Raw genomic sequence first — 18953 nt, 5'->3', positions numbered from 1 at the left:
ATGCCTCCAAAATATGTTAATTCACAAATTCGAAACTGCTGACCTACATGCAAATAAAATCCAAGGAGTGTATACCACCGTTTCCGAGCAGGCCCCCCTATAGGCCTACATTCCCAATATTATTCCATCTCTGCCGGCCCTAATGTTAATACAGGTAAGTTCAGGGATCATTTTTATCAAAGAACTCTTGTCCGAAAATCGGTCCTAACTTTTAGAAGAACATTTGATCTACTTCAGTTCCAATTAATTCATATTAGGTCTGAAACAAAAGGCATTTTAAAAATTAAACAGGTGCAATATATTACTCCTACTTTTTATTTCAGTTAAAGTAAACTGTGGTTTTGGTCTAACAGGACCAATATCGGGTTAAAGTATTTTGTGAATGAAACCCACCCCTTGATACCACGTCGCGATGTCTACCTGCTCAGGCATAGTTAAAATGTGATTTTCCAGATTTTTCAGAGAAACAAGACACAATAGACTTTTCCGACACAATCGCAACTAATACAATATGTTCAGAGATCGACACTGCTTCTTTTAAATTTAAATTTAAATTGTCAATTTAATTCACTATTTCATCTTGGACTGCATTGGAAATGATTACTTTTATTAACAACGAATGTTTGCAAATCATGTGCTTCAGACGGGTTTGTCAGATGACGTCTACCAAATTTATGCCCGTACTAGCGGCTTACCACTGTAGATTTACGTACTTTAGACACTATCATTTAGCTTTTGAACAAATTATTGAGTTGACTTACATTGGAAGAGCGGACCCAGTGGAGCTTGCCCTGAAATTTTCCATACGATGCTATATAGAGTTCTATAGATTAAACCCAAAAATTTATTCTGTAACCAAGGGCAACTGATAAACTCAGTTAAGTCTTATATTGATTCTACGTCAAATGTTGCCTTACTTCTTCTTCATATGATTCCTGATGATATCAAATACGGGTCGATCGAATTGCACGTTTGCATGTTTAATTAGGTTTTTATACCCACAGGGGTATTTCAGAATGCGGTTAACACTGCTGGGGTCAATTCACGTTGGTCAGATAGACGGATATCGGACGGTGCGTTTAGCGTGACGATATGTAGATAAAATGACCGCCCGGCTCCATTACGTGTACTTTTACGAATTCATAAATAAAAAAGAAGCAGATGCCATCGTTTTAACCCTGATAACAGAGCCAACTATATACAAGCATTTTTTAAAATGAGAAATCGCTTACTGACACACAGAAAAATCTGTGTATTCCGTTGAAGTATCTTTTCTGATTCTTCACACCCCCCCTACTGCTCCCCCTCCTCAGTCCGTCATTCGAAAAACTATGGAAAGGTGTGACGCTTGGACGTTGTGTCATTAACAAAGCAAATCGGTAAACGGTGCGTGTACCCTACGTAACATTAACAATTTTGCCAATTGTTGTTCTATTTTAAGATCACTGTATCATATCCTAGTTGTTATATCCTGGAGATTATTTAAAAGACGAAAAGCAGACCTTTCCAAATTTGGAAATATTTAAAACCCTAAAAGCCGATCCACGGTTAGTAACCCCTCAGTCCGGCTTGTGAAACGTCACGCCCCCTTTGTGTAATGCACATGCTCGGATATATATGGAGCATTACTCATTGAAGCTTTAGTCATAATAACTGACGGTTCAATATTATTACAATAGATCGCGTCCTTGTTGATTGTGTGTATAACAGAATAGTGTATGAACCGTGCTGCAATGACAAAGGCATAATGAGCAGTCATGCATTAATTTTCCTATAAATAAGACATCTACTCTTCGGACTTCAAGCAGTTGAATATAACCAAGCAGTACACGCACATATCGCTCTTCTACCACCACGTGGGACCGATTGTCAAAACGCTGCCCTCTGATAGGCTGAATTTCCTTAAAGCTACAGAAGCTTTGTTATCACAGACCGATGCTAGTTGTTTAAGTCATCTGCACACAGAACGGGTAGTGATAAAAAATCGTGCTCAAGAGACAGTCAGTATCTGTGACAGTGCTATAATATACCAAGAATGGCGATGAACGGAGTAAGTGGACACGATTCCATGAATATGAAGGTTGGTTTATTAAACAGAGACAAAAAATATCTGACGGCTGAGAGTTTTGGATGTAAAATAAATGCCTCTGGGACGAGTTTAAAGAAAAAACAGGTGTGGACCATCGAGCAAGACAAGAGAGCAGATGTAGTATACATAAGAAGTCATCTGGGAAGATACCTGTCCGGTGACAAAAATGGCAATGTGAAAGGGGAATCTGAAGAACCTGGGGAAGACGAACAATTTATTATCGAATACGCACAGGATGGGTCTGGATGCTGGGCTTTCAAAAACGCAAAACACGGCTATTATTTCGGTGGCTCGGAAGATCAGCTCCGTTGTTACGAGAAATCTCCCACGGACAAAGAATGGTGGACAGTCCACCTCGCAATCCACCCGCAGGTCAACCTTATGAACGTCAATCGCAACCGCTATGCCCGTCTTAACGCCGAGGCCGAGGAGATCCATTGCGATGAAGTGATTCCTTGGGGCCAGGACGCGCTCATCACCATCGAGTTCCGCGACAATCGGTACGCCGTGAAAACCTGCGACAACCGCTATTTGCACCGAGAGGGACGCTTGGTTGGAGAACTCAGCGCTGACACCCTTTACACCCTGGAGATGAAGTCTGGGCAGCACTCGGGCATTGCCTTCAAAGATTCAACGGGGCGGTATCTTACAAATGTGGGGTCGTTTGCCACCATGAAAGCACGCAATAAAACCATTTCCAAAGACGAACTGTACTTGCTTCAAGACAGCCACCCCCAGGTCACCCTGACCGGACATAATGGAAGATTTGTCTCCATAAAACAAGGTAGGTTGCAAAGGGTTAAACCCACAGACGTACATACAATGATTCCTCTTAAGATCGATAAAAGCGTATACTGTTGACCGCTCGATTTTCACGATGGGCAACGTTGTTTGAGACAGAATGTAACGAGAATAAATTTTGCATTAAAAGAACGTTGAAAGATAATGGTGAAAAAACACAGAGATCCTATTCCAGCAATCACTATGCTTGTCAGGCAGTGTGGTTGGCGACATTTCGAATTAAAAGACGAAGATCATATATAATGAGTCATTGACTGCTCGGCACAATAAACGATTATATAAGTAGCATCAGTGCAGATATAAACACACATCTTGAGGGTAAAACCACGGAAGAAACAAGTCTATGAATAATATAACTTGATGGCAGGTGGGCGTGGCAGGGTGTAAAGCGCGTCCTGTAATATAACGGTGTCTTGTTTTCTTCTCTAATCACGAACCACTCAAATTAACTGTAACATGAGATTGATTTAGCTGATAACAGGACCGGCTTGTCTTACACCTGGCGTTATTAGATAATTATGCGAAACACAGTCACTTTTCTCCCCGAAGCTAATATAATCGGCCGTATAATAAATCGAGCACCAGAGGAGCTTGAGTAACAATGAACGGCGGGGTTTCCAGGGGCATTCACCTGGGCTCACACTCTTATATTCAAGTGTTTGCATGATGTGTTAGCAGCCACTTAATTGTTACATTCGATGATGACCTCTTCTGAGTTCATTCCTGACCTAATATAATATCAATTGCACATCAGATAGTAGCTTTCAGTGGGAAGGCTTATATTAGAGAGAAGTTGGCAGTCTATTCCATGGCTAGGGATAGACTCCTGTGACAGCGTCGCATAAACCAGTCTTTTTGTAATATGTATTTCGTACTCAAAGCGAGAGATGTCTGACCGTGGCAATATACGATTTATTGGGGTTTAGGCGTGTTTTTTCGGTAACATGCCAGTACTTTCTCTCGTATATGTATGCCAAATAACACACGGCCACCCTCTTGCGATATATCATGTCTTGAACACCTCTCGCGAACACTCTTGGACGTTGGAGGACATCCCAAACTAATACCTGTGTGTAAAAACTGGTTTCATTGTGGCATCTAAATTCTAATCTATCTGATCGTGCAAAATTTCCGTTGATAGCATTTAATTAACAATCAATATAGGGGTACAATGCCACTGCTATTGGTATATATTACACATGGGTTGTATTAATCAATTATAATCTGATAAGGCTATCAAAACTGATTCGCATTTTATTGTACGCCGAACAGTAAAACAATATATTGATCCCGACAAAGAAGCTCGAGTTAATGAAATGTAACGATGAGAGACAAACGAAAGGAAATGATTCACATAATAGGTTAACAGAGCGTGTGTGGTTTGTCTGCTACGCACAGGTGCAGTTCGAGATGTCTCAAAGAGGATAACTCTAATATTTTATTGACCACCGACTCGTAAAAAGTAAAGGCAGGCCTGATTGAAATGCAAGATAGGTTTAAACAGTGCGTGTTTGGGGAGTGATATACTGGCGATCCCTAGATTGCTTGTTGCTGCCATCGCGATCGGTCGTGAACCCTAAGTACCGCGGCGATATGGGAGACGGTTAGCCCTATGTCAGATAGGACCTTCAAATTGTTTATTATATATATTATGTCCATCATTGTTCTGCATCGTCTGGTATAGTTATCTAATAACCTGTGTCGTGGGGACCAGTTCGACAAAGTTTACACTTTTCTATTGGCTTCATAAGCATGCATGTCGCCTTTTTGTCCTTTCCTGGTCTATGTTCACCTATTGGCGTGTTCTTTAAATGCAAAATAACCTCAGCTCCAAACCTGCACATTATACAGGGTTAAACACTGTGGCCAAAAAGAAGAAGAAGAAAAAAAAAACATTGGACGAAAGGGGGTGGGGGTGAGGGTGGATGCTAACTAGCCTACAATCCAGGACAGAGACAACATACGTACATAACGTTACTTGGAAATGTTAAATTGTTTTACGCAGCTTTACATCGTTTAGTTCAATTCTGTGGCGGGCACAGCTTGCGGACCATCTGCTAAGGAACTGAGTAAGAAACGTGTTATTCCCAAAATCCATTAATCACGCACATTTCCTTTACACCTGTAAAGTACGATCTTATTCGAAGGTTTTCTGGTATACGGTCCATCCCTGTTTTGACATGTTTGGACCAGTCCAACAAAGGCTTTCATAGTCGTCGAAATTTGATACACAAAACTAAGCCTAATAACGATGCAATATCGACCGCACTACTCTCGTTTCCCCGGCCCCATGCTAGCCAGGGTATTTTACAAGAAAGATGCCTCACATATTGCAGAATCCTCAGTTGCTAAGGCGACAGGTAGCGAATGTGTAACTGGCGTGTTGACGTTAATTCTTTCTTAAGTATCAGTGCGACTCTGTGTCTTTCTGGCCTTGAATAAATAGATTACGCTCATAAACACTGGAACAAATACACAAGATAGAATTCTGCTTGTTTTCGTGAGACATAAAACTTTGTCAGTGGCCATATACCATATCTTTTTTGATACCATGAATTCAAATAATATCATAGGAGCAATATTACAGTTTTCGACGTTTCCGCCTATCCTTCTCCCAAACGTGTTTTTTGAATGATTATTTAATTATTAAAAAAAAAAAAAATCAGACACTTTTTGCAAAGATTAAGAGAGAAGACATCAAAGACGTTTTTGTCAAATAGCATTTTGTGCCATATTTGACACTGGCCGTCCAGCGCCTCTTTGATATATAATGTTACAGCATAATATGCTAACTACGTCTAGCGTACGTGTCGCGTTATTGGAGTGAACACGATTGGAATGTCCCTGGGGAGGAAGGAAACCCGATAACATGCACACAGCACTGCACTGGATGCGGAATCTGCGTGTATGAATGGGGTTGAAGTTGTCGACGGGACCCTCTTTCTTTAAAACGTAAAGACTTTCGTGCGCAGTAAGAGTTCTAAGAGCCGTTTCCATTTGAAATGGGTCAGTCTAACTTAGGACAGCCCATCTGATGCCTGATGGATGTTAGGTCACCATAGACAAGAAATCTTTACGTATATGAGCTCATCCATCGACATTGTACTGATTGTCCATTTAATAAAATGAGGTTTTAGAACAAGAGCAGTGATTTAACCAGTTACATGTATCTCTTTGCTTGGAGTCTTTCTCGATGACAACCTACGAATCTACTCTGTCATACATGTCTGGTCCTTGTTGTCAGATCAGAATTTTAAGTAGATTGTTGTCACCGGGCAATTTACCATGTCCGCCATCAATTTCCTAAAACAATTGTACAGGTCCGGTTATTCATCTTAATTTTTTTATTAAGAAGTGGTACTAACAAAAAGGCACCAGGACTGTCATGGGTTGAGTGTTAGGGGCCTGATTTTACCTCTAATCCGCTTGTATGTAAGGCTTAAATCTGATAAAATTTATACGCCTACCTGAGGCCGTGAGAACTTCGGTAGTGAAGAAAACTGGGGAAGGTTTCGGTTGCTATAACCCCACAAATAAAATACTTTTTCCCCCTATTTTACACGTATTTTATGGAGATTCTTTTTAATCTTAAAAGAAAGATAAGACAGGGTGATATGTGTGAGTCCAGTCTTATTCAATTTGTGCAGGTGATCTACTTGACAAGTGTTTCTCAAATTATTTTCTCTGTTTTTTTTTTAAACGCCTGTCATATCATATACAGAGCGTATTATTTTGAAGCTCACGAGCAAATGTGAAATATATATTGTCATAATAAAAGCCTGAACTACAAGAAAAAACACATCAGAGTTATTATAATCTTTACAGGTGTTGACCTGACTGCGAACCAAGACGATGTTACTGACAAGGAATCATTCCAGATTGAGTTCGATAAAAAGACGAAGTGTTGCAGGTTCCGCACAGTTGATAATAAATTCTGGACAATTGGCAACGCTAATGGAATTCAGGGCGCCGCAAAGGACACGTAAGTATCAGTATTCGTTTATATGATAATGTGTGCCATTTGTAAAGCCCTATAAATCCGATGAGAAACCAAAACCTGTTTTCTCCCGTCAGTCTTCTCAGAACATCCAAACTCTCCCGTTTTTGATGATGGATAGATGTTTGCTGTCAGATGGTCATCAGATGGTCACCATAGATAACTTATTTTAAATAAAAAACAAGTGTTTTTACGCTGAGGACATTGATTGGTGATGGGAACGTGCTCAGTAAGCGTCACTGCCGTTTCTGTGATAATCGGTTTACAATTTGCATTGATGAGAAAACGTGTGACGACAATATTGAAAAATAATAATAATACCTCCTGATCAACAAGGGCTCTTGATGGTTAAGTTTCTTTTCCCTTTTCAGTGATAGCAAAGATCTTTTATGAAATTAAAACTTAACTTTCAACAGTTTTGAACAGTGGTTCGAAGTCATTTGAAAAGGACAGTCTGAGATCTTTTTCTTCTGCGAAAGATGACACAAAGACGAGAGGAATTTTAGCTGAAAGGATGGGACCCTCAGTAAATAGGGTAGAAACTCAATTGAAAAACACTGGTTGTTTATTTATTTATTTATTATTATTTTTTTTTTACAAAATTTCACTCATTTTGTGCTTTTTTAAAAGTAATTTTAGGGGTGAGGGATGAAGTGGAGTCAAGAAGCTGAAAATTTAAGTTTGTTGAACAGGAGACAAGTAAACAAAAGATTAGATGGCCATTTTTACAAGACCTTGCAGTTGTAAGGTGCAGTGGTTAATAGAGGATAATTTGAAAATACAGCCATATTGGAGAACAGGGACCACAAACTTTTTCTGTACGAGCATAACAAGCCCATAAACTGAATCATAGTTGTTGGCAACATAATCTGCCCTTTTACACTTAAGAAAAGGTGTTTGTACTGTTTTGCTGTAGGGTCATAGACAAAAGCAAAAGAACAGGTTTTGAGTGCTAAGGTATGGATTTATATGAAACATGTTGTTACTTTCTACTTTTCTGTATTCTTTCTCCATCTGTCATCTCTATTTTTCTACCATGTAGCTTGGACTGGTGCTTTGGTAGACACTGGTGGTAGGTGACATCTCTCTGTCTGTGCACTATAAATGTCATTGTTTCACTAACTAGGGCAAATAAGGCAAAAGCATGTGACAACATGTGAGTGTTTTTATTGCCATATTAGCTAAGCACAGCAATTTACTTTAGTATAAAAAGCGACATGGAAAATTTTTATAATTTTTTATAAAAGTAGCACATACAATAGCACATTGTTCTCATTTTCACAGACTTAGGTAAATGATGACTCACCAACTAAAAGCGATTTATTTCAATAGATATTCTCTGGCTGAACAGAATGTTGAAATCATCACAAAAAAGTCTATCACATTAAAGAGGTGAAAGAGAGAGGCACATGTTAATACCCATCACAGTATGATGAATGGATAAAGTCATTATCTACTCATTCTCCATCAGAAAATAATTCCAATTCCTGACATTTAAAAAGGCAGTCATTTCATTTTTTAATGCTTATGTAAAGACCACACAGTAGCCTGGTATCTATAAATTCATCAGGCTGAACAGCTGTATTTCTGACCAACATTTAGTCCAGATGACCAGACAGATGACATACCACACCACAGACATATTGGATATTAGGCTCACCTTTGCATGCAACATTTTCACTTAGGATTAAAATAATGATTTATTTTGTTTAAAACATATGAATGTATAAGGTTTATACTTAAAAATGCTGTAAGAACGTATATATACATAGTTAGACTTTGTTAAGTATTACACAGTTCACATTAGTAGACATACAGCAATTGCCAGGTGTCACTGCTTCAGGAATGACTCACTGTGCTTTTCTTAGAAATAGTTTTAACAAATTTTTTTCATTATTGGTTATTAGGCATGTACTCAACTGCAAATATTTCATAAAAATAATTCAACAGGAAATCAAACTGAAATGATGTTTACATGTTTATGCTTTGTAACAACCAAAAAGCATCTATAAATTATTTTCAGAGAAAATATTTTCAAGGCCTAGTTGATCTTGTGATGTCTTTTTAGGGCAGGGGGCAGCCATATTTTTCATGAAAGCTTTATAATATCAGTTGTCTGAGTGGATATCTTGCTGTAATTTAATGTTTAAAAAGGCATTTATGTAGATGGTTTTGTGCATTTATAACCTAAATTAAATAATACAATTCCACATTTTGTTTCATTCATTTTCTTACTATTTGTCCAGCTTCTTTGCTACCTTACACTGTCACTTCTAACAGACTTAATTGTCACTTAGGCCACACTTTTTTAATTTTATGGATGACATCCTGCGCGCGCACCGATTTTCGTCCGTTCTCCAAAAAAAAAAAAAAAAAATCCCCCCCCCAACCGCCCCCCCCCCCCCCCCCCCCCCAAAGGAAGTCGGTTGTCGCAAACATCGTTATTGAATTTGCCGGAAAATGCAATCGGCAATTCTCTGCTAATTCCGCAAGCTCCATACTGTCATTGTCGACTGCGGAGACATCCGAGTAGTTCCGAGTGTGGAAAATGAGCTTTCTGCGCATGCGTATTATCACCACATGGAAATATGGCCGTTTTGCCGTCAACTTCATCTCTAGCATTAATTTTAAAATACACGACAATTAAAGTCATAAAGAGAACGGGGGCCGTCGTTTTGGATTGGTTTGCCATTGATATTGGACATGAAGATATCACCCTTTTACAATTTTACGAAAGGCTGGCCGCGGCCAGCAATCATCGCCCGGAAAATTTCAGTGACATTCTGTCCAAAGTACCCTGAGTGTCAGAGCAACGTAAAAGCTAGCTTGCTAAATATACCCCGTGGTGGAGTCGCTTTGGTATTGCGACATGGGTTATATATGAAATCAAGATCGAGCTGGCAATACCGGAAACTAGAACCCAGGGTAGTCCAAAGCAGCACATACCAGTTTCTTTTTGGAGCGAAAAAAGGGTCGACAAGAGCGTCGCGGTATTTGGTGGACTGAAGGTCGGACAGGCCACCCGATAGTTGGCTGCTAGCGTGTGAGTCGAAGTAGACAAAATGGCATCGACCGAAATTACCTTAGTAGTAGGAAGCATAGGCCTATCTTTGCTTAATTTTTTTTTAACAATTCTGTGAAGTGTTTACAATGCTTTAATTTTCTGAGAGTACAAATAAAGACACGCTATTTATTTGATATTTGTTTTATTGGTTTCTATACCAACAGAATGCATGAAATAACCTTAAATAGATTTGGTAATATGCAGCATATATATTCATGACTTTTTACCTTTCTACGAAGTAGGCCCTATTCACAATGCTTTAATATTTTGAGAGCATGGATAAAGACATGTTGTTAGTTTGATACGTGTTTCTGTGGTAAATTAGTGTTTCCAGCTGTGTACTGAAAACATAACTTTTCTTAAGCAGTTTTTTTTTTTTTTTTGGACTGTTTTTTTTTTTTTTCGCCCGCTCGCACCGACTTTGGGGTCCCCAGAGGATGTCATCCATAAAAATAAAAAAGTGTGGCCTTATGTGCTGTCACTTAAATTAAACTCGCTTGTAATAATTTTTAAAACTTTAACTTTTCAGGTCTCCAAAAGTGTATTTTGACCTAGAATGGCACAGCAATGGTTTTGTTTCCCTCAAGGCCAGCAATAACTCCTATGTAACTGCCAGGATGAATGGAAGCTTGTACGCCGTCAGCGATACTGTGACGGATAAGGAAAAGTTCATGCTAACATTGGTCAACCGGCCAATTCTTGTGTTGAAGGGGCAGTATGGCTTTGTTGGCTTCAAGACACCCAACTCCCCCAAGTTAGACTGTGCAAGATCTGTATATGATATAATCACACTATCACAAAACCCTGATGGAACATACTGCATGAAAGGTGGGTTTCTTTTAGCTTCCATTGCAGCACTGTGTATTATGAGAAAAATTTCTCTTATTGCTTCACCTCCTCCCCCCCTTACAATTGGCAAATTTTGAACAATTTTCATGAAAATGTCTGTCTACACTCATACATACATTATAAAGAGAGTATAAAGATATTCATCTAAATATTTTGATAGGTCATGGTTTAGTTTGCATTTGCACTTACTGTATGAGCTTGTATCTGCATGCATGCATGTGAGTGTGTGCATGTGTGTGTGCTCGTATTTGCAAGCATACCATATTTCTTTTAAAAAATGAAGTGCACTAAATGATAACTGAATAACCAATGCAGAATTTGGAATGCCACTTTTGTAAATAACATTCAATATTGTCCATGAACGCGAATCCTAGGTTATTCACTGCTTCTGAAATTGGCTTTTAGTTGAGATGTATTGATTTGGTTTCATTAAATATGTAGTTGCCAGTGAAATACAACCTAATCATCCAATTATGATACAGGAGAGATCATGACCTCACACTAAAACCCAGATATACAGACAATTCTTTCCCTACCCTGATTTAATATTATCCCCTGATAGTGGGAAGGAGGGGTAATTGAATGGGATAGAAAGTTAAAACATGCATCTGTAATGATGGCAGCTAGTGGAAGTGTTGATGGAAAATTGGAGCCTGTATATTTGGACCAGTCATAGACCGCATTCACAACGAGATGAGCCAGGCTTTACAAATCTTGGGGACTAAATATGGTGGACGTACATGAAAGAAAAACCGCCTAATCTTTTAATAGTCTCTCCGCCTCTCACACGCCTCTCCATGCATCGTCCCTGCGGGGGTACAGTCATTAAATTTCGGCTCCATTGGGACGACACATGGGGAGGCGTGTGAGAGGCGGAGAGACTATTAAAAGATTAGGCGGTTTTTCTTTCATGTACGTCGGCCATATTTAGTCCCCAGGATTTGTAAAGCTTGGCTCATCTCGTTGTGAAAGGGATCATATACATACCGGGTATGAAGACTAAGTTGAAAAACAATGTAAACTTACAAAAGCTCAAAGAATCTATCCACCTACATTATCAAGGTGCAATTGAGTGCTTGTTACATCAAATAGATAACTTAATTGATAATTGTAACAGTTTCAGTTTCACAAACAAAACAAGTTGGTCAAGGGTGAATTCACGGCACTCAATTACCAGATAAATAATGACATGATACTCTTTATCTTTTGAATATTTCCACAGTTTTACTTTACCTCAATTCCTGTCCGCTGCTGTATATAGTCACAGCAAGTAATTGAAAATTATAACAGAAATTAACAATGTGATATTGGTGATAAAAAGGCTTAAATCTTTAAGTTTTGAAATAAAAAATAAGATAAAAGATTGGGAGATAAAAACTTGAGTGCTATTGTTGAAGGATTGTCAAAAAACTGTGGTCTTGAAAAATCAAATGAGAAGATAAAAACATGTTTAAAAAGAAAATTCAGGGCATGGAAGGCTAAAACCACATTAACTTCACACATCCTGTCTGAGGTCTTTGGTGAGGAAGTATTTCTCTGTTAGATACTGTGGAAAAAGCTATAGAATTTCAAGTGCATCGTTTCATATTTGCCTTATCTACAAGAACCTGCCCTTGTGATGCGATACTATCTATGAATTCTTTTGGAGTTGATAAACAGGACTTTGTTTTTCAGTTATTTATAATTGGTCCATTATGTATGTGATAAGGGCCTACTTTAAGTAGATTTGAATGTATTCTAAACAGATTGGAAACTTATTTGAAATCAGATTATTTGATCAAGTGCACTGTTACATGTTATGAAAAATGGAAAAGGAAAAGATCAAGAGCTTACTGTTATCCTCTCCCAGTTTCTACATTTTTTTTAGTTACATATTATGCAGTTTCTATTGCTTCAGGTGTAAAGACTTCCCTTCATTTTGAATAATTTTCTTTCTTTTCTTTGAAGAAGGACACATATTTTTTAAATGGAATGAGAAATCTTATTTCAATTTTAGCTAAAAGGAACTTTAGTGGCTTTATTAGCTGACTTAATTGGACTCATGAGATATAAGTGCCATGTTTGTGACTGTTTCAGAAAATTGATTTGGCTTTTCATCAGTAACATGTCTCATGAGTAATTTTTTGTTTCAAGTCATTTTAACGACTTTGAGTCACAGAGTCTGTCCATTTTTTTCAGATGTCTTGTGACCGCAACATTATAAAATAACATTCATTATAGACAAAAAAATATAAACCAAATGTATGAAGTACTTAGTTAAGAACTGGCACTTAGATTTCTTTATATCAGTGCTTGTGAGATAGAAACACTGTTAAATACTCACAAAAAGTAGCTGGGCAAAATCACCCTGAGCTTCAGAGCTAACTTGACACTAACCTTTTCACTGTAGCCTATCTCCATCGTGTCAAGTAACTTGACACGATGGAGATAGGCTACAGTGAAAAGGTTAGTGTCAAGTTATCTCTGAAGCTCAGGGTGGGCAAAATGAATTTAAAAAAAAAAACTATTTCATGTATGTCTCTTCAAACAACTTAATAACAGCATAAAATTTCTTTCCAGCTCCAAATGGTAACTACTTAGCAGTAACATCTGATGGCTCAATCGCAGCAGAGAACGCCACCCCCTACAAATTCATTCTGGAACTGAGAGAGCATTCTAAGTTTGCTATCAAGGCTGAAAATGGATGTTACCTCAAAGGCGAGCAAAATGGGATCTTCAGTGCCACTGGAACAGAGATCAATGCAAACACTCTGTGGGAATATTAAAAGAACCATCTGATGTATTTCCTTACATTACCTTGTTGTATCTCCAGACATATATAAATATATGAACCTGGTAAACGGTTCTGGATGCCCTGAACAACAACAAGCATATTGGAGACTATGCCATCTCTAGAAATGACTGTGAAATTCTCTGCTCAACAGTTTGAATTACAAGAAATGCACGAAAGGAGATCTGTAAAACTACAAAGAACATTTAGTTACTTCTTTCAGGTCCTTTCTCTGAGATATATTCAGGCTTTCTTTGAACTCGTTCATAAAGACTGTAAACTTGGGCAACATAGGGTAAAATTTTTCTTGAAATTATGATACATTGCCATTTATAGATATGGTTCAATGAATATCCTTGAATAACAGTAGTTTGCAGCTTACATTTGTTGTTTCAAATGAATTATTGCAAAAAAGTAGGTTCTTATGAGGCTTGAATACTATCCAATTCATTGGCCATTGTTATAACTACTTATAACTGAGTCTAAGTGACTAGTGCATAATGCTTACAAAATGAACAAAAATGTGCACATATTTTATAGCTAACTTGTACAGTCTTTTAGTATATAGTCTAATATGTAATTGTAACCCACTCAAACATACTCGGGTACATGCCAGCACTGTGCATGCTGCTATAGTCTATATTAGATACAGACTAAACACCAAAGTAGACTGTTTATTATTGACTACAATTTTATATATTTCTAATATGAACCCAGTCTCCCATTTATGGTGTGTGTACACTTAAGCAATGAGAATATAGTGTGCCCATGCCTGTGTCCAATGGACACTCCAACCACTTCTTCAGCTTACATGACTGTCATTATATACAGGTATATAGATGGGATAGGCTGGGGTAGTAATTCCCATTCCTTTGACATGTAGCATGTTGAACAGATGACTGGGTTTCTCTCCTAATCATATGTGTGGTATACCATCTGGTATCACATTGACCATCTGTGGACTAAAATACCAACTATATGATTATAGAGAAATATGTTTATGGGAATATTAGAGGTACAAAATTATGCTCAATATCTGCAAGGGTAATTATCCAAATTATACATAATGTTGTACTTAACAGTTAAAATGCACAATATAAATCTCAAGGCATAAAAACATGATTACTACATGAAGATTTCTGTGAGATTGAATATTGTATATGTTAGTTATGTGTACATTTGCTATCTGCATAATCTCACTGGGCTACCATCCAATGAATGAAAATGATGAATATTTAGTTACGTTATAAAGGAAAGCAATAATCCTTTTGATAGGAATAGTGGTGCTAGAGACAAAGAATGGGATATAACCTGTGTAAAGGAACACAGAATATTTGGCAGTTTTACAGAAATTGTGTCCAAGTTTAAAGAATCAGTACTAACAGTGACTGAATTCTAAAGGATGCAAAAGAAATCTGAACAAGACATGAACAGAATGAGTTGAGAATAGGACAAAAACAACAAAAGTGCAGAAGTCAGAGGATCCAGGCCTCTCCTCCCTCCTCCTCTTCACAACAAATGAACAGATTCCTCACCACCTCTGCATTAAAATAGTGAAAGCACACACACACACACAGACAGGCAGACACACACACACACACACACACACACAGAAATACCCTTCCTGATACCCTGGCTCTACTCCTTGGTGTTTGTGTGACATTCTAGTGCTGATGATTGATTGTTGTGAATGGAGTAAAGAGTACTGACATGCACCCAAATTTACCATTATCTAACACCTTTATACTCATTCCTGCATATATTGCTTTAGAAAATGTCTATTAAAATGCATCAGGTATTAAATTGTGGTATGATGTCATTTCAATGATCAAGAATTCTCTGATCCTTGTACTCAGTATATTGTGTATCCAGCCATATATTGTCAGTATAACTGGAGTGAATATTCAAGTGAAAATGCATTATGTAGTTAATGTGAAATTAATGCTTTCATCCAGTTTTGGTCCTCCAGTATTTGTATCAAGATAAGTGTTTGCACTGCCATTACTTGATAAAATATCAGCATAGGATTTTCATGTTAAGATGCAGTGCTCATGATTGAATAATAGCATAAGTGCTTCGTGCTAGAAATATTTCTTATGTCAACGTACCATAGCTACGTAGGAGCAAAACAGCAATAGAAAACAAAACTTGTAAATGGGAAAGTAATAAAACAATATATTCTCATATCCTTTAATACATATAGCAGAGGCATTTTGCAGTTAGACATCCTAGCAGAAATGTTGTGCGAGTAGTTTTTCTTATGCACAAATAAAACATTCAAATATTTAAGTCTGCTTTCCCTTTTATTTTATATTCATACAATACAAAGTGACTTCTTAAAAGAAATTCATTTCTCTAACATAATTACATTACAGCAATATGTGAAATATCCTCCTCTTTTTCTTTCCTTTTCACATACAAATGGGCTGAGCGAGGCAAATAAAAATTTTTGACTTCTGTTTTGGACTTAATGATATTGCCCTCCTGCATTTGATCTCATTAGACAAAATAATTGGCTGTGGAGAAACAATGAAATACAGATTAGTTAAACTTTGGATTTCTGGTCACACACACACATTCTTTTCTATTCTTCAGCTGATAAAACACTCAAGCAAGGAGGTGAATAGATCAGAATGACGTCTCCAAATATCAGACATCACCTTGAACAAACACATTCTTGAAAACAAGAATGCCAAAAATAAATATTTTCTGTACCAAATAACAATATAACCAATGGTGTAATTGTATTATATTCAACATGTACCCCACACCCCAACATAATACTCTACAGAAAATGGAAAATGTAAGTTTCCATGGTAACCATTGCCAAGAAATCTTCCAGACCTAATAACAGTCAGGTGAATAGGTTAGCATGTCTGATTCTGTAGAGTGAAACTCTGAATGAGAGATACTGCCCTGCTGTATTTTGCCCATTAATTTGCCATTTTTCTTTATCAAGCAAAATATGTCAACGTCATTTTAGGTGTGGTATCATCAGCTAAATATATATCTTTCTATTGTAGAGGAAATGCATCTGCCTGCATCATATATTAGCTGATGTGAAAAAACAAGAAACCACTTTGTTACATGTAAAACATTTTCTTGTAGACATTCAGAAATGACAACATGATGACAGCATGTTAAAACAGTGAAACTTAGGCTAATTATATAACAAACATGCTTTTTTCACCACACCCTAAGAAAAATCCAATATTTAGTGTCTGCCTTTGAAAAAATCAATCCCACTTCTGCTCTTCCCCACACAACATGTTAAACGATTTATTTCTCTAACACACCTGGTGGGGAATATCATTTTTCTCCCCAACAGAAACAGAATATGGATTCAGAAAGCTAGTCTAGACAAAACTAAAATACAGTATTCACGATTCTAGAACACAGATGTGTTCTAGAACACAGATGTGTATCAGTCCTTGTTGACAGTCTATTTTACTGGGGGTTCCTGACTCATTTGTCACACGGATACAAACTCTTATTTTTTATATTTCATCCAGGCATTCAATGAGGGTATAAATAGGGGGCAACAAGCGTAATGAAATATTACAGCAGTGGTCTAACAGCAGGTCTCTTAATGATTAATTACCACAGGCCTTATGATTAACTTGAAGACTTCAGTAAAATGTATAAGTTTTAATGATTGATTTTGAAAATCTTAAATTTTATAAAAATATGATGGGTTCCAAATGCAGGTGTTCCTTTGCAGAAAAAGATGAAGTGTGCCCTTGTTACCCCCCTCCTGTTTTGCCCTCATTGAGGTGCAGCTTGATGAAAACCACTGCTAGTATGTGGCTGGGCTCCTTGCTACTCAGCAGAGTGGAGATAACAAACCTCATAACATAACAGTGATATCACGGCCTGCTATTATATTCTGCAGGCAAAACAGATATTTAGAAATGCTGACATCCATAGATGCACCTTAATAATTATAAGAAATAAAAAGGACTGCTGCCGAGCAGTGGAAAAACATTCTGTATTGTAACTGTTAAATATCTCAGCACTGGAGTATAATTTTAATTTCATCTGTTGGTCAATAATCCTTCTAAAAAGAAAGATAAATCATTACATAAATCACTACTAAAAATTAAATAAATAACTAAATATTTCTAGAAAAGAATGATATTAGTTAGTTCTTATAATTACCTATTAAAAATATTAAGCTTACATTAGAGGGTGAATTAAAAATGTGTCTCCCTCATAAGTATAAACCCTTATAAGTAGCAACAACACATCAGTGAAATAGACTTCAATCTATATCAAAGAAAAGAAGAAACACATCATACATCACATGATGAAATAAGACCAGGTGTGATGACAAATTCCACAGCTGTTCACTGAGTCCCCAACTGTGAAATGAACTGAACTGCTTGCACAAAAAATTCTGATGAAGCAAACATGATTTCAAATATAAAAACTCCATAAACTATTCCATTTAACAAGTTACCATATACAGTCAAGTACATTCATTGAGAAATGATGCAGTTATGTCAGCTTAATTACAAAATAAAATTCATGTCATATTTTACTTTAAACCAGACTTGCTTTGCATAGGACCTGATGTAAACGCAGCACGTTTTTTTTAAATTGAAATCAAAGTAGCATACATCCAAAAATCAGAATACACACATTAAAACACCACATTTACTGACATACCAGACTAATAGATAGAATCACACTAAATACAAATATATATATATATATAAAACCACACAAAAGCAATGGACTTCACTATTCACATTAGTGCAGCAGCACGAAAGGATGCATTAGGAAGGCAAGAAGTTCAACTAATGATCCCTTCTTTATTTCCACCTATTCAGTGTCTGTTTCTTTTTTTTTTCTTGACTGACAGTAGAATATATAAGTAATGCAAGTAGTCTAATATTTGGTTCCTGGAAACATCAGTGTACCTTCATATGCACAATCATATTGCCTAGACAAGTAATTTGCAAGGAATTTAAAGTTCCACCTGCTTGTTTCAAGCATAAACTACTCTACTAACCTTCTTTCTCAAAAAAAAAAAAAAAAAAAAAAAAAAAAAAAAAAAAAAAAAAAAGTCTTCACATTAGCTGCATCAAGGATACTGCAGATGTAAGTCAAGATTGTAATCACTTCAGTGTTTTTCTGAATATACTTGATAAGGAAACAACCATTTCCCTTCTGGTTCATATGCTGGAATAATCCAAATGCAGAATTCTTGTGTTACCTTATAAATTACCTCCAGACAAAATCTCAATGTATATTGTGTTTCAACTGGCAGTGTATGCATTAAGAAGAGAAATGACAACAAATGCAACTGTAAATGTCACTGTTTCAGTGCATCCCTTTTCTTTTTTAAATGTCAAAAAATCCCTTGCAGGAAAAAAAACCC

General features: G+C 37.0%; 1 protein-coding gene across 1 annotated transcript; it reads left to right on the top strand.

Annotated features, from left to right (window-relative positions):
* The first annotated feature begins 1715 nt into the window (after window positions 1-1715).
* LOC106180841 (fascin) lies at window positions 1716-15859 on the top strand. The gene is made up of 4 exons (XM_013564987.3): window positions 1716-2873; window positions 6716-6872; window positions 10481-10779; window positions 13360-15859. Exons 1-4 carry the CDS (start codon window positions 2036-2038, stop codon window positions 13563-13565), a joined length of 1500 nt encoding a protein of 499 aa, XP_013420441.2. The 5' UTR covers window positions 1716-2035; the 3' UTR covers window positions 13566-15859.
* The last annotated feature ends 3094 nt before the right edge of the window (window positions 15860-18953 follow it).

Source organism: Lingula anatina, chromosome 2 (genome assembly GCF_051362555.1).
Source record: "Lingula anatina isolate TDL-2025a chromosome 2, LinAna3.0, whole genome shotgun sequence".
In the NCBI taxonomy this organism is placed as follows: Eukaryota; Metazoa; Brachiopoda; class Lingulata; order Lingulida; family Lingulidae; genus Lingula; species Lingula anatina.
Note: the sequence above shows the minus strand (reverse complement) of the source record. Positions and strands in the feature narration are given on the sequence as shown.

Bases quoted from the DNA above. Each gene is read 5' to 3' on its own strand.
- LOC106180841 (XM_013564987.3), top strand. From the start codon at position 2,036: ATGGCGATGAACGGAGTAAGTGGACACGATTCCATGAATATGAAGGTT. The intron at 2,874-6,715 runs GTAGGTTGCAAA...TAATCTTTACAG, and splicing joins ATTTGTCTCCATAAAACAAG to GTGTTGACCTGACTGCGAAC. The intron at 6,873-10,480 runs GTAAGTATCAGT...TTAACTTTTCAG, and splicing joins CAGGGCGCCGCAAAGGACAC to GTCTCCAAAAGTGTATTTTG.